Source organism: Diospyros lotus, chromosome 1, assembly GCF_014633365.1.
Source record: "Diospyros lotus cultivar Yz01 chromosome 1, ASM1463336v1, whole genome shotgun sequence".
NCBI lineage: Eukaryota > Viridiplantae > Streptophyta > Magnoliopsida > Ericales > Ebenaceae > Diospyros > Diospyros lotus.
This window is the reverse complement of record NC_068338.1, coordinates 45,998,741-46,013,833: the sequence shown is the minus strand read 5'-3', so window position 1 is coordinate 46,013,833 and position 15,093 is coordinate 45,998,741. Positions and strand designations below refer to the sequence as shown.

At 36.4% G+C, this 15,093-nt stretch overlaps 1 protein-coding gene and 1 long non-coding RNA gene across 2 annotated transcripts; both read right to left on the bottom strand.

Moving 5' to 3' along the window:
* Nucleotides 1-5,765: 5,765 nt before the first annotated feature.
* Nucleotides 5,766-9,898, bottom strand: LOC127786512 (uncharacterized). The gene is made up of 3 exons (XR_008019985.1): nucleotides 9,575-9,898; nucleotides 7,055-7,143; nucleotides 5,766-6,463 (listed from the first exon to the last, which is right to left on the bottom strand). It is a non-coding gene; the product is annotated as an uncharacterized LOC127786512 (long non-coding RNA).
* Nucleotides 9,899-10,493: 595 nt separating this feature from the next.
* Nucleotides 10,494-12,420, bottom strand: LOC127813917 (low affinity inorganic phosphate transporter 4-like). Its single transcript, XM_052355055.1, has 2 exons — nucleotides 11,586-12,420; nucleotides 10,494-11,438 (listed from the first exon to the last, which is right to left on the bottom strand). The coding sequence occupies exons 1-2, from the start codon at nucleotides 12,355-12,357 to the stop codon at nucleotides 10,630-10,632; spliced, it is 1,581 nt and encodes a 526-aa protein (XP_052211015.1). The 5' UTR covers nucleotides 12,358-12,420; the 3' UTR covers nucleotides 10,494-10,629.
* Nucleotides 12,421-15,093: the final 2,673 nt, after the last annotated feature.

The following is a 15,093-nucleotide window of genomic DNA, read 5'->3' as shown; positions in this document are numbered from 1 at the left end:
TTTTCAGTCTTCTTCTTATTCTTTTTCTTCTTCTTCTTTCAATATTTTGTTTCCAAATCTTGAAGTTCCTTCTCTCGGTCATCAGAAGTTGTTGTTTCGGGTGCTTCCCCGTTGTTCCCTCACCAAAGATTACCATTCCCACACCGCCAATCATTCCCTCTCTCTCGATCGCCACCATTTTATTATTTGAATTACCTCTCTTTCTCTTTTTCTTTTTTTTTCTTTTTCTCTCGTTCTTTCTACAACACTTTCTTAAGAACACATCTAGATTCACAGATTTTGTAAAGTTCAACTATCTAATCTTCGATCATACCACATTTTCATTATGAAAATGGCTCAGATCTATAAAGAAATAATTCTTTCAATTTTATTAGCAACTTTTGCAGCAAGATCCATTGATATATATGTATATATACACATTTGGGTCTTTGGCTAGAAAGTTTAACCTAGATCTACGAATATATGACCGTTAAATCTTGCTAATTTTTAATATGTTAGTCGTTGAGAGTAACAATGTCGAATGACTACCTTTGATGGCCAGAATCCACCGGCCATAGTGGCTCTGGCAATTGGCAGTGTGCTTTCCGTTTTGGCCAAAAACTTAAAAAACTAGATCTATCGAAATTCAATTGTTAAATCTAACCCATTTTTTTGTGTACGTTGACCCCATTGACTTGACATTTTTAATGATTGGCTGTAATTATAAATATTGTTGATGATTGTTTGAATACACTATAAATTTTATGTTTATATTTCTTGAAATACATTATAAAACTTATGCATATTATTTATGTTTATTTGTATTATATTTAAATTATTTTTTATATTAAAAATTATATTTATAAAAAAAACTCTTTATCTTATATTTTTTAATTTATATCTTACTTGAGATTTCCATTTTGCTGCAATCTAGATTTCAGACAGATGATTTGGGTGGGTGAAAGGTAGAGAACTTGCCAGCTGCCCCCCGTTAACAGAGGAAACCTTATCAAAAATTAGCAGAAGCTTCACGTAAAAGCCAAAACTGCCATTGCTCAAATAAGACACAATTAGTACGTACTTGAAAGAATAATAATAATAATAATGAATGCAACCACTCCCACTCCCACTCCCACTCACCCAAAAAAAAAAACCAAGTCATATATATATATATATATTTATTTATTTAATTTATATATAAGTGATTTGTAAGTTATTATATATGGATTTATTTAATGTTCATGTAAAAGACAAAAATAGTGATTTATTTATTTATTTATTTTCAAAGATGCATGGTTGATTGGATTTAGCTGCAACGATAGAAGTGGGCTTTCAATCGATCGCTCAGTTGACCCGCTGGACTGATGCAGTTTGAATAAAAATGGAAGCTGGGGCAGGAGGGCAGTGGGGATTGGGGAAGAGAGGCAAGTGTCAAGTGTTAAGTTAGCAGCAGGCTAGGCTTTTAATACAATTAAGGAAAAAACCAACCAGCTGAAAGAGATGGCTCATAATAAGCAAATCAAATGTAACAGAGCATCTCGCTTGGACATGCATCATGGAGGATGGGGATTGGATGTATAATACTTACTAGCCACTTGCTTGGTTGTATTGGTTTTTGGTAACTGTGCATTTGTAACCAAACCCGCTGCATCTTTCCCTACCATCGGGGTCCCCCCACCCCCACCTCTCTTTCTTACCCTAGTAGTGAAGGGAAAGGAAGGGAAGGGCACTAGGGAAAGGAAGCTTCATGATACAACACAACACTCCTTCACGTCTTTAGGCTTCTTGTAGTGCTAAGTTACCCACCAATTTAATTTTAGGTAAAATTGCTTTTAGGGAGCTCTTTCACAGTATTACCAAGTCTTTTCTCCCATTAAATTCTAACTTTATCTAATTAGCAAAATCAATCAGACTATAAGAGTAAAAATGAATAAATAAATAAAAGCAAGTCCTTCCTCCTAAGACTAAAACTCGAAACACTTTTCTAGAGCATCAAGACCGTTACTACTTAAGATTACAACCCTGTTGAATCAACCATTTATGTGTCTTTTTTATGTGAAAGCTAATTATTTTTATTGAGCATATTTTATCATTTTTCTCGATGATAAGATAAAAATAACCATCGTTGGCATGCAAAAATACATTTTGTTATCAGCCAAAGAGCATAAAATTGCAGTGAAATGATTTCATCCGCTTGATTTTTTATTTTTTTTTTGACTCATTTATTTATGCCCAAACAAGCTATTAATGCTCTTATGGTCACCATTTTTTTCCCTCCTCTCCCTACCTTTTGTGACAATCCGTTCTTATTTTAGGATGAGAATTTAATTAGAGACTAAAGTTTTGGTCCAACCCTGACTTAATCTGGGGAGATGTCACTTTCAATTTTTTTTATTATTCCAAAGATAGCGAATATACAATTTCTTTTTACCCCATTAATCACGTGAGAAGAAGAAAAAAATGAAGCACCGAAGTCTTAGATCTTTTACCAATCCAAATCTAATGGTGGCCCCATATTGGCCCTACTACCTCCAGCCACCTACAAAGCTTTCCACACCTAATGGGCCACAAAACCATCTATGAAAAGATTGGAAATGTCTAGAATTCCTGCATCCACATTAAACTCTTTAACCTTCTACTGTATGGTATCATTTGAACTATCAAGAGTGAGTGGGTGCCACACTGCCACTTATTTATTGATAACTAACAGTGCGGTGGCATGTGAAATATGTACTTTCTGTATTATCAAAAAAGTCATCATTCAAAAGCTCGTTTGGGATCTTAATGTATGTTAAAATGGGTAAATGACCAAACTTTAGCCTACGTTGCAGATTTATCTTTAATTTTTAATCTCATCAATTAAGTACCAAACTTTTAAAAAATTATGCTAATTGTGGTTTGACATCAACATTGTATTAAAAGAAAATTACGCAATGGTTATAGTAAGTGTTCCCCTTTTGATTTTCCTCTAAATTCTGGCCAACTCACCCAAGCTAACTCAAATTCACTGCCACATTGTTTCCTTCCTACGCACTCGACAGTTTGATAACAAATCACAATTGATACAGTTTTTAAAGTTTTCTGATAATCGATTGATAAAATTGAAACTTCAAAACAAACGTGTGACCAAATTTAACATGTTGTTTTAGTTCTTTAACCCCTCTAAAAAAATATTTAGAATAATATGACTGATTATTATAATTATTTAGAGACGTGGGCCGAGCCCAGTTTGTAGGGCGGGGGGGTCCATTAAGCCGACCGTTTACCCTACAAAAATTGGGTGATTGGCCTTGTGACTGGCAAAATCTTGCTTTATAAAAGTGGCCATCATTAGCTTCACACCTGGTTCAAGTCACAATGGCTAATATTATAAAATTCATACAAGTCTATAAATGTCAAGAGTATTGGCTTTAGCATAAATGTCACAATAAAAAGTAATTGAATAAACAAATTAAATGTAAATCTAAATGACATGAGATGATATGATGCAGTTCTTAAACAATAAATAGATAGACAGACAATGTAAATTTTAAGATGTGAGATATATTCTCTCTCTCTATATATATTTACATAAAATCTAATTAAAGAGTGCACAATATAATTCACCGTAATAATAAAAAAAGGAATGAGTTTGACTGACTGCTGACTAGCATTAATTTTCAAACATTGAGCATGCATATATACATGCATGCATGCCTGCCTGCCTATAATCATAATGCAACCTTTTAATTCCAAAAAAGGTAGAATAATTAACGATTGAAGTTGAGATATGACTGACGTTAAGCATATCTAGTGAAGTGATTGGAGAGTAATTAATCATCCGACATTACATTACGCGCGAAAACAAGAGATTTATTTATGATGCCTTGATTCTGGATGAGCTGGATTAGACAGAAAGATTAATGGAAAGTTGATTAAACAGCAGGAAAAGTATGTTTTTTTGTTTTGCTTTTGGTTTTGGTCTTGTCTTCTATGTATGGATCGAATGGGATAGGATTATCATTATCACTGGCGTAAATCAAGTAGGATTTTGGTCTTTGGATCCAATAAGAATTCAAAAGATGATAGCTTTGCAAGATATATAATGGGGTGGGATTCTCATTGGAAAGAAAAAAAAAAAAGAAAGTCAAAAGGAAAGGCCTTATAATAATGTCAACAACCGCAAAGTCCTCTCCGACATTCTTTGAAACTTTCGACATTCTTTTAGTTGGATGATGACTTTTTCATTCTTAATTTGTGGATGACTGAATGAATGATCGATCCTCCAACCAATCGCAATCCTCGTTCCTTCACATTCTAATATTCATTAGATGGTTGTGAAGATGATAAAGACACCATCATTCTAATAATTATTAGTCATTATGTAACAAGAAATTAATATATACATATATATATATATATAAGAACATGTATAATATTTAGATCTTCTTCATTATTCATTATTAAGTATGAATGAGAGTTTCATTAGTTTACTCACTTTTAAATTCAAGATACAATCTTATAAGAAATAGTATAAATCAAACCTCAAAAGAATAAAAAAAAAACCTTGTTCCAAAAGATAACTCAAAACATAAATTTTTTCTCTAACACAACACTCTGAACTCTTGTGCCACTTAACTTGAGCTACTATCTATCATAGTGATATTATTTCTTTTTAACTTGAAATCAATGATGATGATCTAGCAAAAATAAAAAACAGTGATGATGATGATGAGGAGGAGGAGGAGATGTTTTTCACATGGTGATGGGGGCACCAAAACATGTATTGGGTCCATGGTTGTTGGTAAGTAATGGTAGGCGCTATCAGCTGCTGCTGCTGAGGTGCGGATAAAAACTCTCGGCGTGGATCACGTCAACACAACTATGTTTTATTACGTTGGGCCGGTGACCAGTCCACACCGGCCGTGATATACATTTTGATTTTGAACCGTCAGGTGGTCTGATGACTCTGATCAATGTAGACTAGCAGACCGGGCCCATGCATGCCACTTTGAAGGATTTGTTTGAAGAATAGGAGGATGGAATGGATGCTCAAGCCTAGCTCAATAGAATATTGGAGCTTTTTTTAATAACGAATTTATAATCATTATTTTTTAAACATATATTAAATAAATTTCAAATGCACACAATTATTTATAAATTCCGCACAATAAATAAGTCAATCAAAAATTGACAAACTTATGTCTCAAAAATATTTATTTTTTTTTAAAAATATATATATATATTTTATCTAACTATCAAATTAAACACTTTACGATTTTTCCGTTAATATATACTCAAGGAGAAAAATTAAACCTTAGGGGCACGGGAGTATTCAAGCGGTTCAATTGTTCTTGCTTGTACCACTAGCAATTAAGGGCTCATATATATGTTCTAGAGTGTAGATGAAAGATTATAATTTTGACATTTATTTGGTTTGAAATTTTTATGCCTAATGTGGACAAATTGAGAGAGAGGGCGTGGGTTCATGGAAGGTGTGGGACCCACACACACCCACCCCCCTCTAGTCCCACGTGGGCAATACATCATTCCTGCTAACACTAATTTATTTTGAGAAAACTTATAAATTATTTAAAAAAAGGCCATAAGAAAGATACTAAACTTACCAAATAAATTGTTGGAAGAATTTAGAAGCTAATCCAGATTTGCTAACAGATAGAAAACAAATATTTAATTTGTTGTTGAGTTTATAAACTCCATTCAACCACAATTTAAGCCAAGCCAAACACCCTCTCCTAGGCCTTCATTTTCAATTTTGAATTTTATTAAATCATTTTGAAAACAATAAAAAGGATTTTCACGCTTTTCTTTTGTTTTCATTCATTTTCGTCCTCTCACCGCCAAAAAATTAAAAATAGAAACTGAAAACTACGTCAATCGATCCTAAGCAGGAAAGAGAGTTTTTGCGTGGAGTGGGCATCGAAACATGGGATTAGCAGATAAAAGCAATAACCTAGCTAGAGGCAACCAAAAAGAATCCAATCATCTACATTTATACTAGCATAAAATTGGTAGAAAATGCAGCATTTTGTTTTTCCAATTGATATAAGTCGGTGAAGTTCTTTATAATGACATCATAATTACAACGCCAACCTAATCATCTATGTTTATACTAGCATTGAAAATCAACAGAATAGACTTTTAATTTGGTCCAATCCTGCAATCTAATCTTAAAACAGTCCAAAATCATTATTTTACTCCATTTACAGGTCTAAGTCTTTTTTTCTATTGGAATTAGCATTGATGGATAGAATAGTAAATTTAACACTACTATCATGATCGAGTTTGAAGGGATTTCTGGTGAAATTGAACTAGAAAGAGGAACTTTTATGAGATCACTTGATCTTCTTACTTTAATGAGATTCAAAGTTCTTACCAGGTTCAGGATAATGATGCTCAGCCAATCCCATTGCAAAAATGGCTGGCTCTATGCGTGCAATCACCGTCTCTTTATGCCCACTGCTACATTTGAGCAATCTGCAGACTGCAACATAGAAAATGAACAAAACAGCAAAGCATCCAAAAGCACTTGCAAACGTGAAATGGCAATAAATGCATAAACACATTTCTAGAGCCCACAAGCAAACTGCAGAAAATTATAACATTAACCGCACTAATCTGAAGACTAGTATACATGATACAGCTATAGCAGTGATGCTGTGTAATTTTTAAGTATTTGTGGAAGAGAGTAGTAGAAAGAAAAAAGAAGAAGCTCCTCGCTAGCTCAAAATCAAGAACCAGTTATTGCATCATGACCATCTGTTATTAATATTGACAACAAATTATATTACCATGAAGCATTACTAGCATTAATATTCATCCACTGGAAATTAAACTCAAATGGCCCAAGGTATAGGTTTACTACTCTTTAAAGTCACAAGTATTCATGCTTTTAACCCAGCCATGCAAACTATGGTGAAAATGCCCTCCTTGTCTACCCTTCCAGGGAGAGGAGGACAAAAACGAATTAAAAGCTATAACAATTGGTCACTTGTGCATATAATACCTATGTTAAAAAACAAAAAAAGAAACAAGTTCTAAAAAGAATAAAGCTGTAACCAAATTATATCCTCACCTTCAGGATATGTGACCAAAGTAAGAACAAACAGGAAGCCCATGGTTGCATCCTTCAACCTTCTGTTCAGTCTCTGAACTTCATCAATGCTGCACCATGAATTACATCGAGATGCTGATTTTCTTATACAAAGCTAAATGAAGGGACTCACTGGGTGCTCCAAAATATCACCAATCCCCAGTTTTTTACACTAATTCTACCCATATCAAGAGCATAAGACAATTAAATCAATTAACAAAAAAGTTGTCACATCATTGCAGTTCCAAAATCAGTGGAGAAGACACGCATTTTTCATAAAATCATTGCTGATGGGATATGCAATCAGCAACTCCTCTAGTATGTGAATGGATTTCCATCTTTCCCGATAATTTAATTCCTAGATATGGAACGAAACTCTAACATCACTAAATTTCCAATATCTAGGAGATAAGTGCTGAGAATAAGGGAAGGGATGTGATCCAAAAACAGATATCAGTCCGAAGTTCCTGCCCAAACTAACCTTAGCACTTTTCAGCAAATGAGATTAATAAGAACTTTCAGCCAGTGATCACTGATTTGTTAGGTTAGGAGACTCATAAAAAAAAAAAGCTCTTGATTAAAAGAGAGAGAGGCAATCTAGTTTTCACAATTTTAGCAAACATTTTCAGCCTCTTCACATTCTTCCACTCATTTGTTCCCTTGCCTGTATGACCATCTAAAACATCACAGATTGACGTGTCGAATTATCATTCGAAATGACAAAGCACAATAATCCCCAGTTGAGACCGCATGTTGTTAATCATATTTTAACTCTTTCTCAAGCCTCACCTAGTTGATTGGCATTGTTTTGTTTGTTGTTCCTCTAGTTAGAGAATAGAGATAAGATCTTATATAGTTTCTCTCTGATTCTATGCATATTCTCAGTATTTCTTCAATTCTCTTAAATTTCCAGAATACCCTATTTCCTTTATTAGATGGGACTCTTGTAAGCCCTGTACGCACATAATATGATATACAACGTTATATTCTTTCCTTAAGATTAGCATGGTATCACCCAATAAGGTGTGCCACGTTCGCTCAGATCCCTATGCCCTGAAGCAGGCTCCTCGAGCCTAGTTTGTCAAATTAGCTCTAACGTCCTAAGTTTTAGCTTTCTCTTCTATCCCCTATCCACTTGTCTTTTTGTTCACAAATCTGTCTTTGGTTATGTTGTTCTCTTAGTCCTTGTGTAGAGATGATCTCGCAGGTATTGCTCACCACAAAAAAATTCTTAGTGCATAGTTTGAAATGAAAGATTCAGTTTCCTCAGTTCTTTTCTTGGCTTGGAGGTTTGCCCTAATGATACGGGATATTTTTTATCTCAAGTCAAATATGTTACTGATCTTCTTGTTCAAGCTGAGGTCTCTGATAGAAAAATAGATTCTACTCCTCTAGGGACCAACGTTTGCTTTACAACTACTAATGGTACTCATCCACTGTTACTCATCCAAATATTGTCTATGTTCTGCATATTATTAGTCATGTTCCCTCCTCGTATCACTCACTGTTGTTGCCATAATTCGTATCCTACATTATGCTAAGGGTAGTCTCTTATGGTCTTCATTTCTCTGCCCAATCCTCCCTTGAGTTACAAGGCTATGCTGATGCCATTGTGGCCGGTGATCTGACTAAAATAGTCACTCCACTACAGGATACTGGTTCTTCCTTAGCAATTCTCTTCTTTCTTGGCAACAACAAACAAATTGATGTTGCTCACTCTAGTTCAAAAGCTAAATACTGACCTCTTGCAGATACAACATCTGAACTGCTATAGCTACTAGAGCTTTTACATGATATTGGGGTAACTCATTCAACAACAATGCCTATCATTTGTGGCAATCGATGAGAAATTCAAATTGCTCAAAATGATGCTTTTCATGAGCACACCAAATATATTTTCGTGGTGCCATTTACCTTGTTCCTTCCTCTGTTGATCAAGCTGGTGACATCTTCATCAAAGCTCACCCACTCAGGTATTTCCTTACTTTAGTTAACAAACTCCAGCTGGCTTCATTGCATCCGCCTTGAATTTGGGGGTGATGTTAGAAATCTTATATATCTTGTCTCTGATTCTATGTATATTCTCAGAATATTCTATTTCCCTTATTAGAAAATAGAACACTCGCATATAAGCTTTCGTATGCACACAATACAAAATAAGCAACTTCATATTCCTTTCTGAAGATTAACGCCTCTCAACTATTTTGGAAAACTATTCATTTAACCAAAAGGAACAGCATATAGAGAGCTTAATAAACACAAAAACTATAAGCATTTGCATTATCTGCAGCATAGCAGTCAAAATAATGCCCAAATGGAGGTAAACAAGGCTCCAATAAGAAGCTTCTTCATCTTTCCACGCTGCAAAGCGACAGGATATCATGAACCATAGGAGTCTACTCCCCAACCCATTACATTTGCTTCTACTTCCTCCGCAATCAAACACAAAAACGAAACCCTATCAAAATCACAACGACATGTCGAAATAAATAAATAACTCACATGGAAGAGCTCGGGCTATGATCGCGATCGAGACACTCGAACCCGATCCGGCTGCATTTGTCGTGCTCCGGACCTTTGAAATTGCAGCGAAATGGCTTGTTGAAGAAAACGACGTCAGATTAAGCGAAGGACATGATGGAACGGAGAGCGTCGCAAAGCTTGTCGTGCAATGCAAGCCTGAGATTATCTCGACGACTGATCTGCTTCGATCTCTTCCATTTCCAATTCCACGAGGGAAATCCCATATCCTGGGGTTTGAAATTGGAGGGAAATCCCAGATTCTGGGGCTTGCTCTGGAAGGTCAATCAACGGGGGGGCTTGTCGTTGTTGACACTTACCAGGCCCATTCACCATCATACGAACAGAATTTAAATTGTAAAGGTTCCAGAACCACTCTGTCTATCTGTGCACTGGCACTGCAGTTTCTATTTTGTTTGTTTAAAAATAACAAATTCTATTATTATACAAATAATAATATTATTATTATTAATTAATAAAGGCCAATATTATAATACCGTATTAAATTTTTTAAAAGCCGTCTAACTGAGCTAACTAGAATTTACATCTTTTATTTTTCCAAAATCCAACGTTTTAGAGATTATCTTGATTTTCCTTAATATAAGAGTGATCAAGTATCCATCACATTTTTTAAAGAGTTAATCAAATGTAAATATAACTAACTTTTAAAAGTAAGATAAAAAAATATTAAATTAGTGCACAATATATTTTAATTTTTGGTGTTTAATAATATTGAAAGAAAATAAATGTTGGATTAATACGATTGCAAAACACATCCATTCATTTCATAGACTCATAACACTGTTCGTGATAAAAACAAAACAAAAAAAATCTCCCTCTCAGACAACTGTAAAGGTACACCAGCACTTCTTATTTGTGGGGTTGAGGGTATATAGTCCATCTATGTATGTATATTATATAGAGAGAGCACAATCGTTTTATTTTATTAGGCCCTTATTCCTGGTAACTAGTAATTCCCATACCCAAGAGTACTAGACCTGCAGCGCACACGAATTGCAGCAAACTCTAGCTCTTCGTCACCCCCATGAAGCTTCTTGGTTAGCGCCCGACGCTCGACTGCCCTTCTGGGTCTCCTGCTCGCTGCCATCCTCACCAGAGATCTCCTCTAAAGACCGCCCCTTGGTCTCGCTCACCAAGAAGGTACAACAAAATCCAATCATATTTGTGAAGGCCAAAAAGATCATAGCATTTCTGATTTTCTTAGAGCTTCCATCCAAGGTGTAGCTCTGCACCCCAAACGTCCCGACCATGGCACCAGCCTTCCCTGAAGCCGCGCTCAGCGCATGACATGTGGATCTCAGCCGGGTCGGGAACAACTCTGCTGGCAGCACGAACGTCGTGCTGTTGGGGCCAAAATTAGCGAAGAAGAAGGTGAGGCCATACAAAACAGCAAAGTAGAATTTGTTTTCCTTCAGATCATCATACTTGAGCCCCATAATGAGCATGAAAACCGACATCATGAAGAAGCCCACTAGTTGAATGTAGAAACGCCCAATCTTTTCGATGAAATACACTGTGAACCAATAGCCCGGAAATGTACCAAGCAACGCAATTATGAACATGGCCTTGGATGTCTGGAAAGCTTCTGTGAGAGCACTGACGTTGACGTCTTTATCAGTGAGACCCATGGCTGGAAATATATCCTTCTGAGCCAGGTTTTGGCTGTAGAAGGCTATGTCCAACAAGAACCACGTGCTCATGGTTCCAATCAAGTGATGTCCATGCTTTCGGAAGAACTGATTAGAGAGCAGGCCGTAGCTGTTGGAAGCCCTAAATTCTGCCACCTTGTCTTGATCAGCCTGGATCTCCACATCAAGAACCATACCTGCAGTTAGAAGAAATATGCGCGGACTTAAAAGAATGAATATTATAGAAAAAGTTATCTAAAATATCATCATGATTAAGCAATTATATTGCTTCAAATAATTAATTCAAATTCGATCTGGTTCTAATCTTAAATTAATTACAGTACCCATATCAAGAGCAGCTTGCTTTGCATTCCCTTGTATGAGGGCTGTGTACCGTCCAGTTTCTGGCATCTTCATCCGCCAATAGTAAGTCAAGATTGCCGGAAGGGCTCCGAGCATGAGCACAATTCGCCACATGAAATCGGCCTCTGGTTCCGTGGAGAGGACATGCTCGTCGTTGAATATCGGGCCTTTGTAATTGAGGAGGAAGAGCTTGGACAAGGTCATGGTGACGAGCCCAGCGAAGATAATCCCAACGCCTTGCATGGCAAAAACAGCTGCTATGAAAGCTCCTCTAGTTTTCTTGTTGGCGTACTCGGACATGATGGTGGCGGAGAGGGGGTAGTCACCGCCGATTCCGAAGCCCAGCCAAAACCGGAAGAAGCAAAGGGTAGTTATCACCGATTGTGCGGTGGAACCGAAAGAAAGGCCGGAGCCGATGGCGCAGATGACCATGAGAATCAACGTGATGCCATAAACTTTCTTCCGGCCGAGCTTGTCACCAAGCCAACCGAAGACTAACTGGCCGGTGAGGGTTCCAACAAGAGCAACTCCGACGACAAAATTGTTGACATTATGAGGGAGTTTCCCAGGCTTGGACGTGGAAGGATTATAGTAGTAAAGACGGCCCAAGAGCTTGGAGATGGTGGAGATGCAGAAGAGATCATAAGCATCTGTGAAGAATCCCATGCCGGCAATAACAATGGCTTTGAAATGGTACCATTGAATTCGAGCAGTGTCGAGAGCATTGAGCATAGCAAGGTTGTCGGAAGCCATTTTTCCCGATAGGGAGAGACTTGCTAATGCTAGCGTTGTGTGCTATGGGGGACATTATATACACTTGCTTTATCTAGTATTATATTGTAGATTAAGACGTTTAAAACTATGTCTTTGGTTAACAACAAGGGAATTAACAAAGTAAGGGTTACATGGATATTCTTTTGCTTAGAAAAAATCAAGGATATGCGTAACCAAGTGCAATGCTATTTCGTTGAATACGTTGATTTAAACTTTAATCCCCTTTAATTTTCTTTCTTCTATTTCTGGCAAATTATACTAACTTAAAACTTCCAGTAAAAATTAGTATACCACTAGAGGGATAATTTAAGGGTAAAAAAGAGTTAATGATGTTGTAATCAAAGGTTAGCATAAAATATTGAATGTGAAGTCCATAAATACTACACGAGTACAATAAGAGAAAGTTTAACACAAAATTAACCCCACCAAACATAACCTAATGGGTGGAGTTGTGTACGTATGCTCCATCTACAAACATAAGTATGCATTGAAATTCAAAATTACTTTTTTTTTTTTTCCTTTTACTTGAGATAAATGAAACCAAAATATTGTTCCTAATTTTAAAATTTGATATTGGGGATCTTTTTGGCATATGTGATCTGTTATGGTGTGGACAGCTAGGATTGACTGCCAGTTGTTTGGTTGGCATTAATGCATGTCTTAATTTGTCCCTTCTCTTAGAGAAGAGCCCAAAATGCGTTCTCAATCTCATCATCAATAATCTATAGACAAGGGGTCCTAATCAAGCTTTCGCTTTTATGTACCTTATTTATTGGGTTTAGGATTCAACTTAAAACGACGTATGGTGATATTGATCCTAATCAGCTTTAGTACTAGTAGTGGGATTGAACAGTTATAAGGCTAAGCGGGTGATGAGGTTGAGTTCTGATTTCCCAGTTTCATTGAAACTACGTACTGAAGAAGCATTAGTGCAGAAACATAACTTATGGGAAGTCCAATGCATATATGCACATGACTTGACTCGATGTGGTCTCATCCAAGCTACCTCCGATCGAATCCTTTCGACAACAATTCTGTACACATTTGATGAGAAACTAAAAGAAGAGAGATACAGATACATTAATAAGTCAACATTTGCAAGGTAGAGCAAGAAATGTAGTTTCAAATCGTGACTAAAATCAAGAATAATCAGCATAAGAAAATCTGATACATGACTTGAAATAAACCAAAGTCAAGATGTATGAATTATATAAATATATTGAAACACACGTAAATACGTGTATGTGGCGTGCAGAACAGAAGTCATGTAAATAACACATGGGAATGAACCGCTGGCCAACAATGGGCAGACTTAAAGAATTGATCAGTGCTCACAAAATGAAGTAGACAAATATCTGAGGTAACAAATGGTCATTAGCATTATATTGCCACTGCCTATTTGATTTGCTAGGACACTTGGAAAGAAAATGCTAGAACCCAGAACACGAGCTTCCATAGAATCTAGGAATAATACAAAAAGGGTGTCACCGAGCACAAGACTTCCCACTTGTGCAAAGGTTGAGAGAGTACGTCTTATATATGCCTTTGCCCACAATCTTATATAACCTTGTTTGTAAGAAAATTTATACAAAAAATATTACAATTTAAAAGCTTGTTAAAAAAGAAATACTATAACTTTCAAACTATTTTAGCAACATTGAGAAACTTGCCCTCCATTTCAGCAATATTATGGAACTTGCTCCTCTCAAGAGCAAATTTCAATACAATCGGAGACCTCCCTTTTATACAACGCTTCTGTGATCTAAACTACCCCGCAATTGTCTTATAGAATTGACAACTGACTCTAAACCTCTTTCAAACTTTCCAACTAAATTAGACAGCTCAACAAACTGAAAACTAACTATACGAGTTTGGCTGTTCGTTCTCCATCTCAGTTGAAACATGCTCCAACAACTCTTCTTCATCAATTCTCCTTCAGCTCAAGTTCCAACACTGTTGCCTTATATCTCTGCCCTTTTTCCAGCTACTCTGCCATCGCGCTTGATAACCCTCTAGCAGGACACCAATGACCAACAGCCTACTCTCTTTCAACTGACTGGTTAAAATTCTCAGTCGACTAAGTCATAAGGCAGCAACCCTATTAAGGATTCTGGTCTCTTCAGTCTACTGGCTGCAAACCTCCAGTCAACTGATTTCCTTCTCTTCTTCTAGCTGAACCCTAATTGTGTATTCAGTATCTCCATCCTCAAAAATAACCTTGCCCACAAGGTCAAAGTCAGGATACACGACAGAGAATTGGAGATATTCTTCGACGTGACTTCTTTCAAGGTTAAACCTTTCGTTCTGGAAAATTATTGGGTAGGTTATTTCAAACTTTAGATGGAAAAATTCCACTATGGCACTATCCCTTGATAGCCTCCAATTTATTGAGTTGCTTCTTACGAAGGAGCATATTTCTATGTCCGCTTCTCCAGTCAACCGACTTCCTTTTCTCCTTCCAGCTAAGTCCTATTTGTGTGCCACATAGATGTTAAGCAGGCCGGGCCAACACAATTTTGTGGCATGCCGGGCCCGCCCCCCGCCCCCACCAGGGTTCCCTCTGTAGAATTTCAAATTTGAAATGTTGCAACATATATTGTTATATATTTATGCATATAATATATACATATATAATGCATATTACATAAAAATTGAATTTAATAATTGTCATTAAGTCATAAATTTTCAAATTCCATATCATATATATCAATTTCA